This window comes from Chiloscyllium plagiosum, unplaced genomic scaffold (assembly GCF_037043375.1).
Source record: "Chiloscyllium plagiosum isolate Xiang-an unplaced genomic scaffold, Cpla_swu_hap1 HiC_scaffold_24, whole genome shotgun sequence".
NCBI classification, from domain to species: domain Eukaryota; kingdom Metazoa; phylum Chordata; class Chondrichthyes; order Orectolobiformes; family Hemiscylliidae; genus Chiloscyllium; species Chiloscyllium plagiosum.
Window position 1 is genome coordinate 62415674 of NW_028270162.1, and position 26967 is coordinate 62442640.

Below are 26967 nucleotides of genomic sequence, written 5' to 3' on the forward strand. Positions count from 1 at the left end.
AAGCTAACTAAAAGCCTGGATCTGTGAAAGCTTGACTACACCCACTCAGGCTGCTTCTATTGTTCCAGCCTTTTAAAGAAACCTCCAAGGCCTCTCAATTATTTATCTTTCCATAGACTGTTTGGCACTTGTCCACCGATCTCTCTAAAAGAAACCAGGTCAAAACACACCTCTTGAAACCACAACATCATCACAACTCAAAATTCTTTGCTAGAAAGGATTTAGTTTCCCTCCAAGAAGTTTATTGAAAGCCACAGTGTTGGTAAATTTTGATGGATGGAGAGTACATCTGTAAATCTGGAGCCCGGGAGGGGCCTCTCTGTTCTGCGATCAGTCGAATAAACACTAGCAGCTCTGTCTGATTCAGCAAGATTTAGCAATTTATTGTGACGCTGGGCATAGGTTATCCAGCAACACCGGGGTTAAGCACCTCTGTGTATTCTGGAAAAGCTGCACGCTTTAGCATAAAACACAGGCAACTTTTATAGGTCTCTTAACAAACAGAACATCCTTAATTGCAAACTTAATCCAATAAGATGAAATAAAATGACAAATAGACATAAAATTAAGCCAATGATATCTCCTGGAAATTGACTTGTTTTGCATGTCTTTATCTCTGGGACACCTGGTTTCCCAGGTCAATTTAGGATACTTTAATATGTCATATCTTACTTAGTTAATTCATACTATGAACAGGGCATTGTTTGCTAATCTCTTTCATTGAGTTTAGAAGTGCGGTTTTCAGCAGAGTTAGATGCCATAATGAACAAAATTGTCAATTTGCTTCTAGAAACTATTTTGTTATGTTATTTTATGTTATTTGCATCAAGAAGCCATTTTGTAGTTAGTAAAAGCATGCACTAAATGGTTGCTCCTTACAACAGCCTAAATCCAGATTTTAGATCCTCACATCTTGCTTCTATTGTACAAAGTCCAATGGGAGTGTGACTTGTTATCTCAATTAGTAATAGTTAGTAAATTAGCTGTGAGCAGAATGAATTTACTCCTGGGTATGTCTTGGCTGAAGTATAACTTACAGCGTCAGCTATAATCACAGAAGTTCCAAGTGAGGCAAAGGAAACAGCAGTTGCAGAAACAGGTTCCCCTTCATTTTTCAATGTGTGTAGTGAGCAGAACAAAATCTAAACACTATCCATCACCAGAGTTCCATGGTACAGTCACAGTAATATCACAAGCAGATGTTAGGATAACAAACTCCATTTAAGAATTCAAAAGATGTATTTGGCATGTCTTTGGTAATTCGGGCTCAGGAAGCAGGTTCAGAGTAGATTAGATTAGATTACATTACAGTGTGGAAACTGGCCCTTCGGCCCAACAAGTCCACACCGACCCGCCGAAGCGAAACCCACCCATACCCCTACATTTACCCCTTACCTAACACTACGGGCAATTTAGCATGGCCAATTCACCTGACCCTGCACATCTTTTTGGAATGTGGGAGGAAACCGGAGCACCCGGAGGAAACCCACGCAGACACGGGGAGAACGTGCAAACTCCACACAGTCAGTCGCCTGAGGCGGGAATTGAACCCGGGTCTCAGGCGCTGTGAGGCAGCAGTGCTAACCACTGTGCCACCGTGCCGCCCAAATTAGAACAAATTGTGCACAATGAAGCTAAGACTGAAGGTGTCCCATAGTTCAGGTTGCAAGTTTGCTCACTGAGCTGGTAAGTTTGTTTTCAGACATTTCGTCACCATGCCAGGTAACATCATCAACGAACCTCCATTGAAGCACTGGTATTCTCTCCCACTTCCTATTTGTGTGTCTTGGATTGTTAGGTGTGTGATATCATTTCCGGTTCTTTTTCTCAGAGGTTTGTAAATGGGGTCCAAAAAAGGCGCATAACCATCATCCTAAACATAACAGTACATTGAAAAGGTGAACTCACTACTCACAGATACCAACAGTTGGCAATGGACCCGACTCCATGGCTAGAAAACCATATCACAGCAAAACTGAAGAAACTCCACAAATCAATCAAAATTAACAAGACAGACCTGCAAAGAATGAAACCTGATTGATCCAACACAACCCATTTCAATGGATTACCTAAACCAGGGCCCCCCTCACTTCCCGGCACACTAACATGCAGACTAGCAAAGGATCTTCACCGTAAACTGAAATACCTGGTAGAAGACTCATGCCACTTCATCCACTCCATACAAGAATTCCTGAACATCATCAAACACACCAAAATAGAAGAAGACGAAGTCATGGTCTCCTTCGACGTAATGGCCCTATTCACATCAATTAACATCAGTCTGACCAAAGAAGCACTGAAGTCACGACGAGATGAACCAAGGTCACAAACACCAAACAGCACCAACTCCAACAGCAAGGACAGCACCCTCAAACTAGTGGACCTGTACCTCACTACACACTTCACCTTCACTGACCAGACCTACAAACAAATCAATGGGGCACCCATGGGATCACCAATATCAGGACTTTTAGTAGAAGCAGTGATGCAGAGACTAGAACAAACAGCCCTTCCCATGATCCAACACAAGCTTTGGGTCCGTAATGTGGATTACACCTTTGTCATCACGAAATGGAACAAATTAGTGGAAACCTAATATATCATTAACAACATCCTTACTGGTATAAAGTTCACCAAAAGAGGACGAGAACAATTACAGACTCCCCTTCTAGAAGTCACAGTCCTAGAACAGTCAAAGGAGAATCACAGACAAGCGTCTACAGGAAAGCAACATGTACAGATACTCAACTACAGGAGCAATCATCCCAACACCCACAAATTTCCCACCTCAGGCAACTGTGTGGAGTTTGCACATTCTCCCCGTGTCTGCGTGGGTTTCCTCCGGGTACTCCGGTTTTCTCCCATAGTCCAAAGATGTGCAGGTTAGGTGAATTGGCCGTGCTAAATTGCCCGTACTGTTAGGTGAAGAGGTAAATGTAGAGGAATGGGTATGGGTGGGTTGCTCTTCGGAGGGTCTAATCTAATCTAATCAAAAATGGAGCTGCATCAGGACATTATTTAAATGGGCCACAACACACTGCAGCACCCAGGAAGTACAAGCAGCAGAAGAAAAATACCTATCCAGCGTATTTAAGAAAAACGTGTACCTGATAAACACAGTCTGCCGATTCTTAAACCACAAACCCAAAGTCACAACACGTCAGAGACTCTAGCCACACTACCATACATCAAAGATGTCTCCTGAGAGGACGACCAAACTACTCTGACCCCTTGGTATCATCGTAGCCCACAAAACTACCAACACACTGAAACAGCTCCTAAATAACCCAGTATCAATAACTAGCAAAACAAATGTCATATATAAAATATCCTGCAAGGACTGCAACAAACAGTACATTGGACAGACAGGCAGGAAACTAGCCACCAGGATACACAATCACCAACTAGCCACCAAAAGACATGACCAGCTATCACTGGTATCCAAACACACAATCGAAGAAAGACACCAGGTCGACTGGGGCAACACATCCATCCTAGGACAGGCTAAACAGAGACACGCACGGGAATTCCTATAGGCCAGACATTCAACCCGGAGCTCCATCAATATTACATCGATTTGGACCCCATTTACCAACCTCTGAGGAAAAGAACCGGAAATGATATCACTCACCTTAACAGACCAAGATACATAAATAGAAAGAGGGACAGAACACCAGCACTTCAACAGAGATTTACTGAAGATGTTACCGAACATGGTGATGGAACATCTGAGAGCAAACTTACAACCTGAACAAAACCTGAGCTACAGATCTTCTCTCAAATCATGTGCCAAAGTGTTAAATTGTAAAAAAAACGCAGCCCTGGTGAGGAAGTGAAGACATTCTCACAGACCGTAAAATTCCTTTAGCAGGAGATATAGGAATACGGAAAACGAAAGTATCGAGAAACTGTTATATATGGCCAGGATATTATATAGACACAATGTGGTTCTGTAAAATGTATCATATAGCTTGGGTGGAAGGAAAATGTTAGCAGCAGCACAGTGGTTAGCATTGCTGTCTCACAGCGCCAGGAACCTGGATTTGATTCCAGCGAATGAAATCTGAGGAGGAAGTGCTGGATGTCTTGAAATGCATAAAGGTGGATAAATTCCCAGGACCTGATCAGGGACACCCTAAACTCTGTGGGAAGCTAGGGAAGTGATTACTGGGCCCCTTGCTGAGATATTTGTATCATCGATAGACACAGATGAGGTGCTGGAAGACTGGAAGTTGGCTAATGTGGTGCCACTGTTTAAGAAGGGTAGTAAGGACAAGCCAGAGAACTATAGACCAGTGAGCCTGACGTCGGTGTTGGGCAAGTTGTTGGAGGGAATCCCGAGGGACAGAATGTACATGTATTTGGAAGGCAAGGACTGATTAGGGATAATCAATATACTATCTTTGATTACAACTACATTTCAAGAGTTCTCTTTCCCCCTCTTGAATGACTGTCTGTGTGGGAAATCATGTCTCACAAACTTGATTGGGTTTTTTGAAGAAGTAGCAAAGAGGATTGATGAGGGCAGAGTGGTAGATGTGATCTATGCCCTCTAGTCCAGAACTAGAGGGCATAGGTTTAGGATAAGAGGGGAAAGATCTAAAAGAGACCTCAGGTGCAACATTTTCACACAGAGGGTGGTATGTGTATGGAATGAGCTGCCAGAGGAAGTGGTGGAGGCTGGTACAATTGCAACATTTAAAAGGCATTTGGATGGGTATGTGAATGGGAAGGATATGGGCCAGGTGCTGGCAGGTGGGACTAGATTGGGTTGGGATATCTGGTCGACCTGGACAAGTTGGACCGAAGGGTCTGTTTCCATGCTGTACATCTCTATGACTCCTGTGTGTCTATTCTCTTGACTGTCTGTGTGGAGTTTGCACATTCTCCCCGTGTCTGCGTGGAATTCCTCCGGTTGCTCCGGTTTCCTCCCACAGTCCAAAGATGTACAGGTTAGGTGAATTAGCTGTGCTAAATTGCCCATAGTGTTCAGGGATTAGATTAGATTAGATTCCTTACAGTGTGGAAACAGGCCCTTCAGCCCAACCAGTCCACACCGAGCCTCCGAAGAGTAACCCACTAGGATGTGTAGATTAGGTGCATTAGTCAGGGGTAAATGTAAGGTAGGGGGAATGGGTCTGGGTGGGTTACTCTTCGGCGGGTCGGTGTGGACTTGTTGGGCTGGAGTGTAGGAAAATCGACATTTCAGGTGAAACCCCTTCATCAAAATTCCTGATGAAGGGCTTTCGCCCGAAATGTCGATTTTTCTGCTGCTCGGATGCTGCCTGACCTGCACCACACTCTCAACTCTCATCTGCCGCATCTGTAGTCCTCACTTTTGCCTTGTTGGGCCCAAGGGCCTGTTTCCACATTATAGGGATTCTATAAAAGAAATGTAATTGAACAAGCACTTTTGAAACCATTTAGTCGGGTGTTAATAGATTGTGTAGGACCATTACCAAAAACAAAAGCACAGCATCAGTATATTCTTACAGTTATGGTTACAGAACTGATTCAGCCTTGATGCTGAGTTGCAAGAGATGTATTCAAAAGCCAGGTCAGCATTTTCCATGCAATTTTTACCTACCATTTTCAAAGAAAAGCAAGGTCTGATAGCCCTTATTTGGGATTGGAGATCAGACCTACATTCTCCCACTCCATGATCCTAAGTGGTAATGCTGCGAAACCGAGTGAAATTTCATCCTTCATGTTTGAAAGTATTTCTGCTTTTTGTCAGAATTGAAGTTCAGGCCTTTGGAGTGAGGGTCTGAAATGATCAAACTCACGTTAGTGTTTTTTTTCCAGCACTGTCTGATCCAGTTGCTAAGGAGAGCTGTATGCTGAACCTGCTGCTTTCACTGCCAGAACCTAATCTCATTACCTTCCTATTTCTGCTGGATCATTTGAAGAGGTGAGTCAAAATAAATATCTTCTGTGCTTTATTAGTCGTCTTGCTACTCTACCCTAATTCTTCCATTTCGAAAAATACAGATTCATGCACCATGTGGTTGGGTAGCAGGCAAAAAATGAGAATAATAATAGAGAAGTGCTAGATTGGAAGGAAGTTAGTATGACGTTCAGTAGGAGGGTGGGCTGGTGCTTCAATATTCATGATATTTGACAATGGCTTTAAAAAAAATACCACAGTGTTATATTCAAGATCGTCAAAAACACAAAGATTAATGGGATAGTAAGTATTGTAGTCAGGGGCTTAAAATTACAAAGAGGCATTAAACATAGAAAAGAGAACAGGAGTAAACCATTCAGATTCCTATGCTCTTCAATATGTTATTGTTGGTCTGTATTTCAGTGCCATGTGTCTACTCTCTCTCTCCATACCTTTAAGTTTAGCTTCTAGAAAACTTCCACCTTTGAAATATTTAGGGACATGGTCTTCTGTGGTAGACAATTCCACAGGTTTACTGCTATGAAACAAAATTCTACACCTCGCAATACGAAATGGCCTACCCCATAACCTGAGGATGAGAGGGAAGCTGATTGAAGCATATAAAATTCTAATAGGGCTGGAGAGACGAGATGCAGAGAGCATGTTTTCCTTGGTTGGGGAGTCTAGAATCAGAAAACAGTCTCAGGGTACGGGATAGTCCGTTTAGCACTGAGATGAGAAAAGCCTTTGGAATTCCTGACCAGCAAAGCCTGTAGACTCAAAGTCACTGAACATAATCCAAGAAAGTTTTTTTAAGATTTAAAAGCCATCCAGGGTTATGGAGATAGTAAGCAGGAATATAGCGTTGAGACAGAGGATCAACCATTATCATATTGAATGGCAGAATAGACTTGACAAGCCAATGGCCTACTCCTTCTCCTAGATTAGATGCCTTACAGTATGCAAGCAGGCCCTTTGGCCCAACTAGTCCACGCCGACCTTCCGAAGAGTAACCCACCCAGACCCACTCTCCATGCACCTAACTCTATGGACAATTTAGCACGGCCAATTCACCTAACCTGCACATCTTTGGATTGTGGGAGGAAACCAGAGCACCCGGAGGAAACCCACACAGACACGGGGAGAATGTGCAAACTCCACACAGACAGTCGCCCAAGGAATTGAACCTGGGTTCCTGTCGCTATGAGGCAGCAGTGCTAACCACTGAACCACCGTGATTTTATGTTTCCTTGCTCCTGTACTCAGACTCTAGAACAGAACATAGAACAGTACAGCTCAGCACAGGCCTTTCGGTCCACGATGTTGTGTCAAGCTTAATCTAAGATCAACTGAACCTACACACCCCTCAACTTACTGCTGTCCATGGGCTTGTCCAGCAGTTGCTTAAATGTCTCTAATGTGTCTGACTGCTACCACCACCGCTGGCTGTACATTCCACACACCCAACACTCTCTGCATTTCTGCCCTGGGGAAAGGTCTCTGGCTATCTACTCTATCTATGTCTTTCACTACCTTGTACATCTCTATCAAGTCACCTCTCTTCTTCCTTCACCTCCAGTGTGAAAAGCCCGAGCTCACTGAACCTCTCTTCTTAAGACAGACCCTCCGATCCAGGCAGCATCCTGGTAAATCTCCTCTGCTCTCTCTCTAAAGCATCTACATCCTTCCTATAATGAGGCAACCAGAACTGGACACAATATTCCAAGTGTGGTCTAACCAGGGTTTTATAGAGCTGCAGCAAAACCTCGCGGTTCTTAAACTCATTCCCCTGTTAATGAAAGCCAAAACACCATACGCCACCTTAACAACCCTATCAACTTGGGTAAAAAGGAGAAAGTGAGGACTGCAGACGCTGGAGATCAGAGTCAAGAGTGGGGTTCTGGAAAAGCACAGCAGGTCAGGCAGCATCTGAGGAGCAGGAGAATTGATGTTTCTGGCAGGAGCCCTTTATCAGGAATGCTGAAGGGCTCTTGCCCGAAACGTTGATTCTCCTTCTATATCAACTTGGGTGGCAACTTTATACATGGACCCCAAGATCCCATTGTTCCTCCGTACTGCCAAGAATCCTGTCTTTCACCCTGTATTCAGCTTTCAAATTCAACCTTCCAAAATGAAACACTTCACATTTATCCAGGTTGAACTCCATCTGCCATTTCTCAGCCCAGCTCTGCATCCTGTCAATGTCATGTTGTAGCTTGCAACAGCCCTCAACACCATCGACGACACCACTGACCTGTGTGTCATTGGCAGACGTACTAGCCCACCCTTCTCCGTCTTCATCGAAGTCATTTATAAAAACTACAAAGAGCAGGAGTCCAAAAACAGATGTCTGAGGGACAATACTGCTCACTACCACTCAGTCGTCTTTTGGCCAGCCAATTCTGTATGCAGACAGCCAAATTTTCCTGTATCCCATACCTCCTCACTTTCTGAATCAGCCTACCATGGGGAACCTTATCAATGATTAGATTACTTATAGTGTGGAAACAGGCCCTTCGGCCCAACAAGTCCACACCGACCTGCCGAAGCGCAATTCACCCAGACCCATTCCTCTACATTTACCAATTCACCTAACCTGCACATTTTTGGATTGTGGGAAAAAACCGGAGCACCCGGAGGAAACTCACACAGACACGGGGAGAAGGTGCAAACTCCACACAGAGTCGCCTGAGACGGGAATTGAACCCGGGTCTCTGGCGCTGTGAGGCAGCAGTGCTAACCACTGTACTGAATACAGTAAATGCCTTACTGAAATCCATATACACCACATTCACTGCTCGACCTTCATCAACTTGTCTCGTCACATCCTCAAAGAACTCAAGAAGGCTTGTTAGGCATGACCTGCCCCTCACAAAGCCATGCTGACTATTATTAATCAAACTGTATTTTTCCAAATAGTCATAAATCCTATCTCTCAGAATCCTTTCCAGTACCTTTCTTACCACAGACGTAAAACTAACTGGTGTGTAATTCCCAGGGATTTCCCCATTCCCTTTCTTTAACAGAGGAACAACATTTGCCACCCTGCAATCATTCAGTACTATTCTCATGGAGAGTGAAGATGCAAAGATCATCACCAGAGATGCAGCAATCTCATTTCTCGCTTCCTGTAATAACCTTGGATTTTTCCGCTCTGGCCCTAGGGACTTATCTATCTTGGTTCTTCCCAGAATTTTCACATCCACTTTCTTAATATCAATCTGTTCAAGCCTATTAACCTGTCCATGGTATTCTCACTATCAACAAGATCCCTGTCTCTAGTGAATAGTGAAGCAAAAAAACTCATTTAGGGCCTCTCCTACCTCTTCAGACGCCAGGCGCAGGTTCCCTCCACTATCCCTGATAGGCCCTACCCTCTCTCTGATCATTCTCCTCTTCTTCATGTATGTGTAGAACCCCTTTGGGTTTTCCCTAATCCTTCCTTTTTCGTGCCATCTCCTCAATCCATTTTTGAGTTTTTCCTAGCTACCTTGTATTCCTCTAAAGCTGTGGCAGAAGGAAGGGAGCTTACATAAGCTTGTTTCCTCAACCTTAAGTAAGCTTCCTTCTTCCCCTTGACAAGAAGCTCCTCTTCTCTTGTCATCTAAGGCTCCTTCACCTTACCATTCCTTGCCTGTCTCAGTGGGACAAAGTTATCCAACACTCGCAACAAGTGCTCCTTAAACAGCCTCCACATTTCTGCAGTGCCTTTCCCTGTAGAACAATTGCTCCCAGTTTATAGAACATAGAACAATACAGCACAGAACAGGCCCTTCGGCCCACGATGTTGTGCCGAACATTTGTCCTAGCTTAAATAGCCATCCATGTACCTATCCAATTGCCGCTTAAAGGTCACCAAAGATTCTGACTCTACCACTCCCACAGGCAGCGCATTCCATGCCCCCACCACTCTCTGGGTAAAGAACCCACCCCTGACATCTCCCCTATACCTTCACCCTTCACCTTAAATTTATGTCCCCTTGTAACACTCTGTTGTACCTGGGGAAAAAGTTTCTGACTGTCTACTCTATCTATTCCCCTGATCATCTTATAAAAACTCTATCAAGTCACCCCTCATCCTTCGCCGTTCAAATGAGAAAAGGCCTAGCACTCTCAACCTATCCTCATACGACCTATTCTCCATTCCAGGCAACATCCTGGTAAATCTTCTAGAACATGGAACATAGAACAATACAGCACACAACAGGCCCTTCGGCCCACGATGTTGTGCCGAACTTCTAATCTAGATTAAGTACCCATCCATGTACCTATCCAAATGCCGCTTAAAGGTCGCCAATGATTCCGACTCTACCACTCCCACGGGCAGCGCATTCCATGCCCCCACCACTCTCTGGGTAAAGAACCCACCCCTGACATCTCCCCTATACCTTCCACCCTTCACCTTAAATTTATGTCCCCTTGTAACACTCTGTTGTACCCGGGGAAAAAGTTTCTGACTGTCTACTCTATCTATTCCTCTGATCATCTTATAAACCTCTATCAAGTCACCCCTCATCCTTCGCCGTTCCAACGAGAAAAGGCCGAGAACTCTCAACCTATCCTCGTACGACTTCCTCTCCATTCCAGGCAACATCCTGGTAAATCTTCTCTGCACCCTCTCCAAAGCTTCCACATCTTTCCTAAAGTGAGGCGACCAGAACTGCACACAGTACTCCAACTGTGGCCTAACCAAAGTCCTGTACAGCTGCAACATCACTTCACGACTCTTGAATTCAATCCCTCTGCTAATGAACGATAATACTCCATAGGCCTTTTTACAAACTCTATCCACCTGAGTGGCAACCTTCAAAGATCTATGTACATAGACCCCAAGATCCCTCTGTTCCTCCACCTGACTAAGAACCCTACCATTAACCCTGTATTCCGCATTCTTATTTGTTCTTCCAAAATGGACAACCTCACACTTGGCAGGGTTGAACTCCATCTGCCACTCCTCAGCCCAGCTCTGCATCATATCTAAGTCCCTCTGCAGCCGACAACAGCCCTCCTCACTGTCCACAACTCCACCTATCTTCGTATCATCTGCAAATTTACTGACCCACCCTTCGACTCCCTCATCTAAGTCATTAATAAAAATTACAAACAGCAGAGGACCCAGAACTGATCCCTGCGGAACTCCACTTGTAACTGGGCTCCAGGCTGAATATTTACCATCTACCACCACTCTCTGCCTTCGACCGGTTAGCCAGTTTTCTATCCAATTGGCCAAATTTCCCTCTATCCCATGCCTCCTGACTTTCCGCATGAGCCTACCATGGGGAACCTTATCAAATGCCTTACTAAAATCCATGTACACTACATCCACTGCTCTACCCTCATCCACATGCTTGGTCACCTCCTCGAAGAATTCAATAAGACTTGTAAGGCAAGACCTACCCTTCACAAATCCGTGCTGGCTGTCCCTAATCAAGCAGTGTCTTTCCAGATACTCATAACTCCTATCCCTCAGTACCCTTTCCATTACTTTGCCTACCACAGAAGTAAGACTAACAGGCCTGTAATTCCCGGGGTTATCCCTATTCCCTTTTTTGAACAGGGGCACAACATTCGCTACTCTCCAGTCCCCTGGTACCACTCCCGTTGCCAGTGAAGACGAGAAGATCATTGCCAACGGTACTGCAATTTCCTCTCTTGCTTCCCACATAATCCTAGGATATATCCCGTCAGGCCCGGGGGACTTGTCGATCCTCAAGTTGTTCAAAATGTCCAACACATCTTCCTTCCTAACAGGTATCTCTTCTAGCTTACCAGTCCATTTCACACTCTCCTCTTCTACAATACGGTCCCTCTCGTTCGTAAATACTGAAGAGAAGTACTTGTTCAAGACCTCTCCTATCTCTTCCGACTCAATACACAGTCTCCCACTACTGTCCTTGATCGGACCTACCCTCGATCTCGTCATTCTCAGGTTTCTCACGTACGCATAAAATGCCTTGGGGTTATCCTTGATCCTATCCGCCAACGATTTTTCATGCCCTCTCTTAGCTCTCCTAATCTCTTTCTTCAGGTCCCTTCTGGCTATCCTGTATCCCTCCACTGCTCTGTCTGAATCCTGTTTCCTCAACCTTATGTAAGCCTCCTTCTTCCTCTTTACCAGACATTCAACCTCTCTCGTCAACCAAGGCTCCCTCACACGACCATTTCTTTCCTGCCTGATAGGTACATACATATCATGGACACGTCGTATCTGCTCTTTGAAAAAGTTCCACATTTCCACCACATCCTTCCCTGACAGCCTATGCTCCCAACGTATGCTCCTCAAATCCTGCCTTACAGCATCGTAATTTCCCTTCCCCCAATTATAAAATCTACCTTGTTGTGCACACCTATCTCTCTCCAAAACCAATGTGAAAGTCACAGAATTGTGGTCACCATCACCAAAATGTTCACCCACTAACAAGCCCACCACTTGTCCCGGTTCATTACCGAGTACCAAATCCAATATGGCCTCCCCTCTGGTTGGACAATCTACATACTGCGTTAGAAAAGCTTCCTGGACACACTGCACAAACACCGCCCCATCCAATCTACTTGATCTAAAGAGCTTCCAATCAATATTTGGGAAGTTGAAGTCGCCCATGACTACGACCCTGTGGCTTCTGCACCTTTCCAAAATCTGTTTCCCAATCTGTTTCTCCACATCTCTGCTGCTATTGGGGAGCCTATAGTAAACACCCAACAAGGTGACTGCACCTTTCCTATTTCTGACCTCAGCCCATACTACCTCCAGAGGCAGATCCCCCTCAAACTTCCTTTCTGCAGCCGTTATACCATTTCTAATTAGCAATGCCACCCCCCCTCCTTTTTTCCCACCCTCCCTAATCTTACTGAAACACCTGTAACCAGGAACCTCCAACAGCCATTCCTGTCCCTCATCTATCCACGTTTCCGTGATGGCCACAACATCGTAGTCCCAGGTACTGATCCACGCCTTAAGTTCACCCACCTTATTTCTGATACTCCTTGCGTTGAAGTATACGCACTTGAGCCCATCTCTGTGTCCGCAAGTAGTCCCTGTCAGTGCTACCTTCTCCACAGCCTCCCTACAGTCTTGGGCATCCTGACACACAGCGAGCTTACTTGCTGGACTACAAGTCCGGATCCCATCCCCCGCCAAATTAGTTTAAACTCCCCCGAAGAGTGCTAGCAAACCTACCCCCCAGGATATTGGTGCCCTTCTGGTTCAGGTGCAACCCGTCCTGTTTGTACAGGTCCCACCTTCCCCAGAATGCAGTCCAATTGTCCAAATATCTGAAGCCCTCCCTCCTACACCAGCCTTGCAGCCACGTGTTCAACTGCACTCTCTCCCTATTCTTTGCCTCACTGTCACGTGGCACCGGCAACAACCCAGAGATGACGACTCTGTCTGTCCTAGCTTTTAGCTTCCAGCCTAACTCCTTGAGCTCTTGAATGACCTCTCCACCCCTCTTCCTACCTGTGTCGTTGGTGCCAATGTGTACCACGACTTCTGGCTGCACACCCTCCCCCTTAAGGATTCTGAAGACACGGTCTGAGACGTCTCGGACCCTGGCACCCGGGAGGCAACAAACCATCTGTGAGTCTCGCCCATGTCCACAGAACCGCCTGTCCGTCCCTCTAACTAGAGAGTCCCCTATAACTAGCGCTCTCCTCCTCTCCCCCTTTCCCTTCTGAGTCTCAGAGCCACAGACCCCTTCACTGCAGCTTACACCTGCAACGCTGTCCCCCCCAACAGTTTCCAAAGCTGTATACTTATTTTTTAGGGGAACGACCACAGGGGAACCCTGCGCTGCCTGCTTCTTCCCCTTCCCACCTCTAACTGTTACCCAGCTACCTCTGTTCTCCGGCGTAACTATGTCCCTGTAGCTTCTATCAATCACCCTCTCAGCCTCTCGAATAATTCTCAGTTCATCCAACTCCAGTTCCAGTTCCCTAACTCGTTCGGTGAGGATCAGGATCTGCCTGCATTTCCTGCAGACGAAGTCGGCAGGAGTATCGGTGGTCACCCCTACCTCAAACATCCTGCAGGAGGAACATTCCACTGCCTGCGCTGCCATGACTGTACACTTTCTCCAAAAACAAGAACACTGAGTCAATAACACTGAGTCACTTACCTGGGGTCTAGAACACACCCACTCAAATACTAATCACTTACCTTCCCGCCCAGCTATGCGATCCAACCTCACTTCCGCTGCTCCCACTCAAATGACCGTTGGTGATTAAAAGGTGAGTATTTATACTCACAGTTCTCCTTCCCGGCTGCCCCTCTGTTTGCCGTCACTTCCTCTGCTGCTCCCGCTCTTTTTGTGAGTAGAGAAAAAAAAAAGACCGCTGCCCGCTACAGGTAAGTAATTTTGAAATAAACTGTCTTACCTTAGCTGTAGTCTCCCGGGTTTGCCTTTCCTCGGCCGCTGCTCCCACTCAAAAGCTTCCACATCTTTCCTAAAGTGAGGTGACCAGAACTGCACACAGTACTCCAAATGTGGCCAAACCAAAGTCCTGTACAGTTGCAACATCACTTCACGACTCTTGAATTCAATCCCTCTGCTAATGATGGCTAATACACCATAGGCCTTCTTACAAGCTCTATCCACCTGAGTGGCAACTTTCAAAGATCTATGAACATAGACCCCAAGATCCCTCTGCTCCTCCACCTTACTAAGAACCCTACCGTTAACCCTGTATTCCTCATTCTTATTTGTCTTTCCAAAATGGACAACCTCACACTTGACAGGGTTGAACTCCATCTGCCACTCCTCAGCCCAGCTCTGCATCATATCCAAGTCCCTTTGCAGCCGACAAGAGCCCTCCTCACTATCCACAACTCCACCAATCTTCGTATCATCTGCAAATTTACTGACCCACCCTTCAACTCCCTCTTCCAAGTCATTAATAAGAATTACGAACAGCAGAGGACCCAGAACTGATCCCTGCGGAACTCCACTTGTAACTGGGCTCCAGGCTGAATATTTACCATCTACCACCACTCTCTGCCTTCGACCGGTTAGCCAGTTTTCTATCCAATTGGCCAAATTTCCCTCTATCCCATGCCTCCTGACTTTCCGCATAAGCCTACCATGGGGAACCTTATCAAATGCCTTACTAAAATCCATGTATACTACATCCACTGCTCTACCCTCATCCACATGCTTGGTCACCACCTCAAAGAATTCAATCAGACTTGTAAGGCAAGGCCTACCCTTCACAAATCCGTGCTGGCTGTCCCTAATCAAGTAGTGCCTTTCCAGATACTCATAAATCCTATCCCTCAGTACCCTTTCCATTACTTTACCTACCACCGAAGTAAGACTAACTGGCCTGTAATTCCCGGGGTTATCCCTATTCCCTTTTTTGAACAGGGGCACAACATTCGCCACTCTCCAGTCCCCTGGTACCACCCCCGTTGACAGTGAAGACGAAAAGATCATTGCCAACGGTACTGCAATTTCCTCTCTTGCTTCCCACATAATCCTAGGATATATCCCATCAGGCCCGGGGGACTTGTCTATCCTCAAGTTATTCAAAATGTCCAACACATCTTCCTTCCTAACAAGTATCTCCTCTAGCTTACCAGTCCGTTTCACACTCCTCTTCAACAATACGGTTCCTCTCATTCGTAAATACTGAAGAAAAGTACTCATTCAAGACCTCTCCTATCTCTTCCGACTCAATACACAGTCTCCCACTACTGTCCTTGATTGGACCTACCCTCGTTCTCATCATTCTCATGTTTCTCACATACGCATAAAATGCCTTTGGGTTATCCTTGATCCTATCCGCCAGAGATTTTTCATGCCCTCTCTTGGCTCTCCTAATCCCTTTCTTCAGGTCCCTTCTGGCTATCCTGTATCCCTCCACTGCTCTGTCTGAACCCTGTTTCCTCAACCTTATGTAAGCCTCCTTTTTCCTCTTTACAAGACATTCAACCTCCCTCGTCAACCAAGGTTCCCTCTCACGACCATTTCTTTCCTGCCTGACCGGTACATACATAAAAAGGACACGTCGTATCTGTTCCTTGAAAAAGTTCCACATTTCCACGACATCCTTCCCCGACAGCCTATGCTCCCAACTTATGCTCCTCAGAGCTTATATTCCACAGCTTCTGCCTAAAAGCGGTAGAATTTCCCCTCCCCCAATTAAATACCTTCCCATACTGTCTGTTCCTATCCCTTCCCATGGCTGTGGTAAAGATGAGGCAGTTGTGGTCACTGTCTCCAAAATGCTCTACCACTGAGAGATCTGACACCTGGCCTAGCTCGTTGCCTACCACCAAATCCAATATGGTCTCCCCCCAGTCAGCCTATCTACATATTGAGTCAGGAATCCTTCTTGGAAACACCTGACAAAATCGGCTCCATCCAGACCATCTGCACGAAGGAGGTTCCAATCAATATTGGGGAAGTTGAAGTCACCCATAACAACAACTCTGTTACATCTGCACCTTTCTGAGATCTGCTGTCCAATCTGTTCTTCTATCTCTCTGCTGCTACTGGGGGGTCTATAGAAAAGACCCAATAAAGTGACTGCTCCTTTCCTGATACTGACGTCCACCCACACTGACTCAGTAGACAACCCTCCTCAACAACCTCCTTTTCTGCAGCTGTGATGCACTGTCTAATTAACAATGCTACTTCCCCCTCCTATTTTCAACCCCCCCACCGTTCTTTCTAAAAGATCTAAATCCAAGAACATCCAGCAACCATTCCTGCCCCTGTGAAATCTATGTCTCATCATCGTACATGACCACAATATCATTGTTCCAAATACTGATCCATGCTCTAAGTTCATCACTCTTATTCCTGACATTAAAAATCCTGACTCCTTGCATTAGAACAGACACACTTTAACCCATCCCTTTGCCCTATCAACTGTGTATCCTTCCTGACAGACTCTCTGCATTCTATTTCTGCCTTCAACAACTGCCTTCTCCTCTGATTTGTAGCTCTGGTTCCCTACCCCCTTCAAACTAGTTTAAACCCTTCCAAAGTGCTCCAGGACATTGGTGCCCCTCCAGTTTAAGTGCAACCCATCCTTCAAAAGCAACCAAAGGTAAAATTTAATTTACCTAATAGAGGAGTAGACTGTTTCTAATTGGGGAAAGGCTTTGGAAATCTGAAGCACATAAGGACTCAGTAGTCCTGGTTTAGGATTTTCTTAAGGGGTTCAGTTGGCAGTTAGCAAGCATTCATTTCAAGAGGGCTGGAAAACAAAAGCAGGGATATACTGCTGAGGCTATGTAAGGCTCTAGTCAGATATTTGGAATATTATGAGCATGCTGGCATTGAAATGGATACAGAGGAGATTTACAAGAATGATCCTGGAGTGAAGGGCTTGTCATATGAGGTGCAGTTGAGGACTCTGGGTTAGTACATGATTAGTTTAGATGGACAAGAAACTTAAAGAATACTGAGAGGCCTTGGGGCTGCCTCATAGCACCAGGGACCTAGGTTTGATTTCAGCCTGGGCAACTGTCTGTAGAGTTTGCACATTCTCCCCATGTCTGCATGGGTTTCCTCTGGATGCTCCTGTTTCCTCTCACAGTCGAAAGATGTGCAGGTCAGGTGAATTGGCCCATAGTGATCAGGAATGTGTAGGTTAGGTGCATTGGGGTAAATGTAGAGAAATAGGGTAGGGAAATGGGTCTGGGTGGGTTACTCTTCGGAGGGTCGGTGTGGATTTGTTAGGCTCAAGGGCCTGTTTCCACACTATAGGGAATCTATGATTCTGTAGAGTGAATGTGGAGAAGATGTTTTCACTAGTAAGAGAGACTAGAACCTGAAGGTACAGCTCAGACTGAATGGATAACACTCTGGAACTGCGATGAGAAAGGAATTTCTTCAGCCACGTTGTGGTGAATCTATGGAACTCATTGTCGCAGGAAACTGTAGCAACGTTACAGTTACTGAGGTATTAGTACTCATGACACAGGGTAAACTGTCCTGCTTAATTTAAAACCAGCAACACAGAAAGGATATATCCCATGCGGTAATCTATAAAGATTCGAGTGGCCAAGAACTATTTAAAGTAAAAATTAACAACTTTATTTCTTAAAGTATAACAGAGAATAATTAACTAACAACTATTTACAAGTCCTTACTCTAACCTATCTTTTACCTTCCCTTCTATAATACTAGTCCGATAAAACTCCCAATTAAGATTTACAAAACAAAACTTCTTATTTGAAAACCAGGCAGCTTTCGGTTCTGCTATTCGGATCTTCCTGTATCATCATTTCTTCTTCTTGGGGATTCTGCTTCACAGGTTACTGAACGATAAAGGTACTTCTAAGAGAGCTATTTTTCAGGTAGCCTTTTACATGCTGGATTTGGCAGTTCTCCTCTCAATTGTTCAATTTTCCCCTGTCTTATACCCCTAAAGCATCAGATTATTTCATTTGCTTTTAAGATTGTCAATATACTAAATTCAAACTGGATTGGACTTTGGTATTTTTCAGGGTATAATTTAAACTGATTGGCTAAATTCAAATTTGTTTTTGTCTCCAGGCAACAAGCGAATCGAGTTGTTCAACCAAGTGTTACATTGTTACCTTGTTAAGAACACTTGTTGCTGTGTCTGGTAGTTCTGCTGCTTTTAACTCTCAGAGTACACCCACATCTTCATAACTGTATTTAACACAGAGATAGTACTTGATTAGTGAGGGGATCAAACATTTCAAGGAGAAGGTAGGACAATGGAATTGACAAACATATCAGCCATGATCACATGGCAGAGTAATTCGATGAGCCAAATAGTCTAATTCTGCTCCTTGATCTTATGGTCTTGCTAATCACATGCTAACCTGCATAGTAACCTTTTGTGATTCACATGCCAGGCTACCCAGATCCCCTTATACTGCCAGGTTGGGCAATCTTTCTCCACTAAAATAATATATTGCTTTTCCATTCTTTTTTCCAAAATGGTGGCACAGTAGTTCAGTGGTCAGCACTTCTGCTTGTTAGCACCAGGGACCCGGTTCGATTCCAGCCTTGGGCGACTGTCTCTGTGGAGTTTGCATATTCTCCCAGTGCTCTGGTTTCCTCCCACAGTCCAAAGATGTGCAGGTTAGGTAAATTGCCCCATAGTGTTCAGGGATGTGTAGGTTAGGTGCATTAGTCAGGGAAATATAAAGCATTAGGGTAGGGGAATAGGTCTTGGTGGGATACCCTTTGAAGGGTCAGTGTGGACTTGTTGGGCCAAATGGCCTGTTTCCACACTGTAGGGATTCTAAATTCTAAAATACAGAAGTTCATTTACCCATGTTATATTCCATCAGCCAAATTTTTATCCACTTACCTAACTTATCTCTATCTCTTTGCAATCTCTGTACTACTTCTTGACAACTTGCTTTCCTACTTATTTTGGGTGTCATCAGCAAACTTAGCTACCACACATTCAGTCTGCAAACATTGTTGGTTGTCTGTACAAACAAAGGAAGTGTCAGGCTTAATCCTTAAGATCTTCAGCGCTAGCGTGCAATCAGTCAGGCGTCACATCCCTATATTTCAACTAGAGGTGTTGGAAACATGGAAATGTGGAAACATTTACAACCATGAGAAGGCTGTTTGGCCCATAGTGTTCTTGCTTCCTGCAAAGAGCTATTCTATCTAATGACTTGGTGTGTAATGCAAATTTTTAAAAGTGTGCTGAATGTTTCTGTCTTAACTACTTTTAAGGTGAGTTCCAGAGTCTCTTGGTTAGAAACAACTCCCTTTCACTAATTACCTTGAATCCATGGTCCTTGGTTATTGACTTCATTGCGAACAGAAATTGGTCCTTCCTGTTCACATCCAGGTCTTGTTTATGGTTTAATAAACAATGGCGTAATACTGTGAATACTGGGAATGTGAAACAAATACACAAAATGCTTGAAAAACTAAGCAAGTCGGGCAGCATCTATGGAGGGAGAAACCATTAACATTGAGTCCAATAAGGAGAGAGTGAGGACTGCAGATGCTGAAGATCAGAGTCCAAAAGTGTGGCACTGGAAAAGCACAGCCGGTCAGGCAGATCTGAGGAGTAGGATGCTGTTCCTTCGATGCTGCATGACTGGCTGTGATTTTTCAGCACCACACTTTTAGACATTGGGTCCAATATGTTTGGACTGGAAATATTAGCTCTGATTCTCTCTCCACAGATGCTGTCAGACCTGATGAGCTTCTGTGCCTGTTTGTAGTTTGTGTCTCTTCCTTTAACTGGAATACCTCTTCTGTTTAGTTGTTTTATCTTGAGTTTTATTTTTTAAATACTTTCCCTATCCTGTTGTTTTCTGCCATTTGGCAGCTGATGGGCTCTCTTTTCCTGTCATTGTTCCCAATTCCCTTAAGCTTGCAATCTTTCCCAAAATAGAATGGATGACTGGTTCCTCACCCAATTACTCCTTCTTTCCACTATCACCCTAGACGGTGGTGACTAAATGCTGTCCAACTTGGAATGGCTGACTACCCCAACCCTGTTATAATGACATTTCCTGCAGTGGTCATTGGGACTCAACTGATTTGATTATTTTTCTTTCCCTCTTTCTCTCCACTGCTGCGCTGTTGAGAATAATGGTTGTGAACTGATAGCTGCCCATCTAAAATTAAGTAACTCATCATATTTAGTTAACTCTGAGTAATAATAGTCTCAGAAGGTTTTTTACTTAAAGATTTCTCCTTAAATTTCTAGACATGGTCCAAAGTAGAATTAAGGAAATATGAAATTCAATTTTTGTATATTTTTTAAAAAGGGGGTGAATTTTATTAAATGTTACACAATGTTATAGGTAAAGTGAGTTTCTTTTCCTGTCATAGTTCCTTAAAAACAATTTTGATTTGCATCAAATTCTCTGTTTACTTTTTGATGTGGAATCGAAGTTAAAACGTAAGGAAATGTGAACACTAAATTTTACAAAACAAGGTTTCATTAACAGCAATGAAATGAATGGTCATTTTTGGTGGTGTTGGTTGTGGGAGAAATGTATGATAGGATGTTTAGAGAACTGGTACATTAAGAGTTCGACAAACAATAGGATTTAACTGCATTTGGTGACTTTCATAACAAATAAGAATAACCATTACAACTAATAGTTATACATATACTCAAACTCACTGGGTTTTGGGGAATTTATTTGCCACAGAATTCAAGTCCAAGGGATTGACAAACTGAATCACATTAAAATCTGAAGTATTTATGAAACATTTTATGTTTTCTTTCATTATGGCTATGTGTAAGTCTGTCAATTTGAAAGTGTTATTCCTTCCAATTAACTGGACTTAGTTCTAACAAGAAGAAATTCAAAAACCCGACACCAGTTTCCTAATTTTCCAGATCAATGGCAAATGCCTTTCAAGGCTGGTGCTAACAGACAGTCTTGTGGTCACTCCTGAGCAACTACAAACACTGTCTGAGGTTAATGGTTACTCCAAACAAGAACCCAAACTATTTCCTGTTCTTTAAATAGTTCCATGGAATTTTTTAAGTTCACTTAGGCAGAGAAAGACTCTATTTAAACTCCCATCTAAAATGAAGGCTCAGCAGAGTGCTGCACTCCCTCATTACATAGAACATAGAACAATACAGCACAGAACAGGCCCTTCGGCCCACGATATTGTGCCGAACATTTGTCCTAGCTTAAGCACCTATCCATGTACCTATCCAATTGCCACTTAAAGTTCGCCAATGATTCTGACTCTGCCACTCCCACAGGCAGCGCCTTCCATGCCCCCACCACTCTCTGGGTAAAGAACCTACCCCTGACATCTCCCCTATACCTTCCACCCTTCACCTTAAATTTATGTCCCCTTGTAACACTCTGTTGTACCCGGGGAAAAAGTTTCTGATTGTCTACTCTATCTATTCCCCTGATCATCTTATACACCCCTATCAAGTCACCCCTCATCCTTCTCCGTTCCAATGAGTAAAGGCCTCGCACGCTCAACCTATCCTCGTACGTCCTATTCTCCATTCCAGGCAACATCCTGGTAAATCTTCTCTGCACCCTCTCCAAAGCTTCCACATCTTTCCTAAAGTGAGGCGACCAGAATTGCACACAGTACTCCAAATGTGGCCAAACCAAAGTCCTGTACAGCTGTAACATCACTTCACGACTCTTGAATTCAATCCCTCTGCTAATGAACGCTAATACACCATAGGCCTTCTTACAAGCTCTATCCACCTGAGTGGCAACTTTCAAAGATCTATGAACATAGACCCCAAGATCCCTCTGCTCCTCCACCTTACTAAGAACCCTACCGTTAACCCTGTATTCCTCATTCTTATTTGTCTTTCCAAAATGGACAACCTCACACTTGACAGGGTTGAACTCCATCTGCCACTCCTCAGCCCAGCTCTACATCATATCCAAGTCCCTTTGCAGCCGACAAGAGCCCTCCTCACTATCCACAACTCCACCAATCTTCGTATCATCTGCAAATTTACTGACCCACCCTTCGACTCCCTCTTCCAAGTCATTAATAAAAATTACGAACAGCAGAGGCGGCAGAACTGATCCCTGCGGAACTCCACTTGTAACTGGGCTCCAGGCTGAATATTTACCATCTACCACCACTCTCTGCCTTCGACCGGTTAGCCAGTTTTCTATCCAATTGGCCAAATTTCCCTCTATCCCATGCCTCCTGACTTTCCGCATAAGCCTACCATGGGGAACCTTATCAAATGCCTTACTAAAATCCATGTACACTACATCCACTGCTCTACCCTCATCCACATGCTTGGTCACCTCCCTAAAGAATTCAATAAGACTTGTAAGGCAAGACCTACCCTTCACAAATCCGTGCTGGCTGTCCCTAATCAAGCAGTGTCTTTCCAGATACTCATAAATCCTATCCCTCAGTACCCTTTCCATTACTTTACCTACCACCGAAGTAAGACTAACTGGCCTGTAATTCCCGGGGTTATCCCTATTCCCTTTTTTGAACAGGGGCACAACATTCGCCACTCTCCAGTCCCCTGGTACCACCCCTGTTGACAGTGAAGACGAAAAGATCATTGCCAACGGCTCTGCAATTTCCTCTCTTGCTTCCCACATAATCCTAGGATATATCCCGTCAGGCCCGGGGGACTGGTCTATCCTCAAGTTGTTCAAAATGTCCAACACATCTTCCTATCTAACAAGTATCTCTTCTAGCTTACCAGTCCGTTTCATACTCTCCTCTTCAACAATACGGTCCCTCTCGTTCGTAAGAAAAGTACTCATTCAAGACCTCACTTATCTCTTCCGACTCAATACACAGTCTCCCACTACTGTCCTTGATTGGACCTACCCTCGTTCTCGTCATTCTCATGTTTCTCACATACGCATAAAATGTCTTGGGGTTATCCTTGATCCTATCCGCCAAAGATTTTTCATGCCCTCTCTTAGCTCTCCTAATCCCTTTCTTCAGCTCCCTTCTGGCAATCCTGTATCCCTCCAATGCTCTGTCTGAACCTTGTTTCCTCAACCTTATGTAAGCCCCCTTCTTCCTCTTTACAAGACATTCAACCTCCCTCGTCAACCAAGGTTCCCTCACACGACCATCTCTTTCCTGCCTGACAGGTACATACATGTCAAGGACACGTCGTATCTGTTCCTTGAAAAAGTTCCACATTTCCACAACATCCTTCCCTGACAGCTTGTGCTCCCAACTTATGCTCCTCAGATCCTGTCTTACAGCATCGTATTTACCCTTCCCCCAATTGTAAAACCTACCCTTTTGCACGCACCTATCTCTCTCCATAACACAGAATTGTGGTCACCATCACCAAAATGTTCACCCACTAACAAGCCCATCACTTGTCCCGGTTCGTTACCAAGTACCAAATCCAATATGGCCTCCCCTCTGGTCGGGCAATCTACATACTGAGTTAGAAAAGCTTCCTGTACACACTGCACAAACACCGCCCCATCCAATCTCCTTGATCTAAAGAGCTTCTAATCAATGTTTGGGAAGTTGAAATCACCCATGACTACTACCCTGTGGCTTCTGCACCTTTCCAAAATCTGTTTCCCAATCTGTTTCTCCACATCTCTGCTGCTATTGGGGGGCCTATAGTAAACACCCAACAAGGTGACTGCACCTTTCCTATTTCTGACTTCAGCCCATACTACCTCCAAAGGCAGATCCCCCTCGAACTGCCTTTCTGCAGCCGTTATACCATTTCTAATTAGCAACACCACCCCCCCCCTCCTTTTTTTACCACCCTCCCTAATCTTACTGAAACATCTGTAACCAGAAACCTCCAACAACCATTCCTGTCCCTCTTCTATCCACGTTTCCGTGATGGCCACAACATCGCAGTCCCAGGTACCGATCCACGCCTTAAGTTCACCCACCTTATTTCTGATACTCCTTGCGTTGAAGTATACACACTTGAGCCCATCTCTGTGTCCGCAAGGACTCCCTGTCAGTGCTACCTTCTCCACAGCCTCCCTACATTCTTGGACATCCTGACAAACAGCTGGCCTACTTGCTGGACTACAAGTCCGGATCCCAACCCCCTGCCAAATTAGTTTAAACCCCCCCACAAGTCTGTGGTAATCTCAGTTAAAGGCTTAAATGCTGAGGTTAGGCTTAGTCCCACAGCTTTTAAGAATGATGCCATAGAGCCAGGCTGATACAAAAAGTGAAAGAGTGACTTATGAAATGAGTCTGTCAATACTTTTTTTAATGTGAATACTTTCCTCTAAACATTTCAATGCCAATTACATCGATGAGATATTTCTGAAGCCATAATGGAAGTGAATTAACTTCGTGCTTCAGTAATTTCAATTGCAAATTTTAATTCCAATGTGTAAAATAACCAATTCCCTCCTGATTTTGTGATGTCATTGCTTTAACGCAAAAATCATTTTTCTGAAAGAGCATCTTGAAGGTGATCACCTAAAAAGATCTACTTTAATGCGATAAAAATTACACAGTACAATTCTTCCTGGTAGTCTGGACTTTAATGAGTTTAACACCCAATGCATTGTCATTTTTATTTCAACAGGGTGGCAGAGAAAGAGCAGATCAACAAGATGTCATTGCATAACCTTGCCACTGTCTTTGGACCCACACTGCTAAGGCCCTCAGAAAAAGACAGTAAAATACCGACAAACCCCACACAAGCAATCTCAATGGCAGATAGCTGGTCACTGGAGGTGATGTCACAGGTAGTTCATTCTTTGTTGTTTTAATTGTTGAAAAGTTGATCACTCTTCAAATGCAAAGCTACTTCTCCATATTAAATTAGTGCCATTAATATTTTGACTCCAAGTAATCAATAATCACTAATGTACATACAAGTTGTGTTGTGAAAGCAGTGGTAATTTCCAAAAAGGAAGCCACCTGAACATGGAGGTTCTATTAAGGGCACAAATGATCAAACAGAAGATAAAATAGCACCTAGAATACACTGGCACTGTGTCAGTTCTGCTGAGATGAAAGATCTATGCCAAGGCATCAGCATAAGCCCAAATATTAAATCTGCCAAGAAGCAACTCAACCTTTCAATGATTGTAATCTGTTTCTCACTTGAGTAGAGCCTTCTCCAGCATCATAAAGAGAAGTAGGAGTGAATCATTCTTCGGTTGATTGATCTCGATAATTTCTAAGCAAGCTGTGCAGAGATATTATTTGCACACCTCTGGGCCTTGAACCCAGGCCTCTTGGTTCAGAGGAAGGGATGTGACCACTATACCCGAGAGCCTTTGAACTGATATATATTTTTTCATCCTGAAGTGCTCTCAGATACAAGTGAATTTTTTTAAATCACAAAATCACCTGATTTTTATTTTCATTATTTAACCACCCATGTTCTCCAATTGATTAAATTACATCCAAAGCCCGTTAAGAGCACTGCAGATCATCAAACATGACGTGGAGTGTGCTGAATCAAAAGTGATTTGGAAAAATTAGTTAAATATTGGTTTAATCAACTGATGCATCAGAGGATCATACAGATATTTTCTAACCAAGCTATTGAGAGATGTTATCACCACACCCCGGAGCAGGTGGGACTTATACTCGAGATCCCTGGCGCACAAGAGTCTGATTTACATATTTTAATCAACTTCTTCAGCGATGTTATCACACGCTGCTGGAGCAGGCCTGCTAGCTCAGAGATATGAACACTACTACTGTGCCATAAGAGCCCCTAACTGATGTAGACCTGCTGGTCATATTGGCTCCTTGTCAATACACGGACTGTGGTGGTGGGGGGGGTTGGACGGTGTTGGATGGGGTTGATGGCAGGCAGGATTGGGGTGGTGGGGAGTGGGCACTCGTATGTGGTGTGCTGCAGTCTCTTGAATGGGGAGCAGACTTAACAGAAAACTCTGAGTCTCAGAGGAGAGGCATTAAATCAATTAACTGAATAATCAATCAATTAAACGAAACAGTGCCCGCCCATCATGTTCAGATAATTGAGGTTCCTATGTACTTACTATCCAACTCCAGCTCTATAAAAAAATGCTGTTCCAATACCATGATTATTAAGCAATAAGTTAAACTCAAGACCACAGTCTCTGTCGTCTCCACTGGGTTCAGTCTTCCGTCTGCTGATCTCCCTGGGTCGTCGTCTTTCTTTTTATTGCAAATATGTTTTACAGGAAAAGGTACCTTTTGATAAAGAGTGCTTTCTTATTTCTTTGAGAACAAGATGTCAAATGGGTAGTTAGCTCTCCGGCTCTAAGACAGCTGCTCTGCCGTTCGGTGGCAGTTTCTGTCTAATTTTCAAAATGCTGGGTTTATGTACCCCAATGGCACTTTAAATTCTTATAATTTGATTGGTTTTGCAGGTGTCAAAACAATGTATTACAAATTCGATTGGCCTCTGGCATCCTGGGCATAATTTGAATTAATTGGTTAAATTTGAAATGCTGTCAAAACAGCAACCAAAACTCAGGCATCTGTTTAATAGCCAATTGTTATATGTATCTATCTTGGAACAGCCTGTCATGGGCAGCTGGGCCTGCACTTTAAGTTTACTTAAATATTCAAAAAAGACACTCTTATTTTAAAATGAACATACATGCTTCCGACTTTGTAACACCCACCATGTCTGTGCCAACCACGATGCCATTCTACAGTTGGCAGGTCATGTTACAGTTGTACAGGACTTTA

At 44.2% G+C, this 26967-nt stretch overlaps 1 protein-coding gene across 3 annotated transcripts in view; it reads left to right on the forward strand.

Annotated features, from left to right (window-relative positions):
- LOC122562879 (breakpoint cluster region protein) overlaps positions 1–26967 on the forward strand; it is a 487786-nt gene that overhangs the window by 451591 nt on the left and 9228 nt on the right. For 2 of the 3 annotated variants that reach the window (XM_043716188.2, XM_043716189.2), the window contains 2 exons: positions 5806–5911; positions 24854–25016. In XM_043716188.2, coding sequence (XP_043572123.2) covers positions 5806–5911; positions 24854–25016 — 269 coding nt within the window. Of the gene's footprint in view, positions 1–5805; positions 5912–24853; positions 25017–26967 lie in introns of those variants that run through there. The other variant, XR_015761290.1, reaches the window with a different exon arrangement.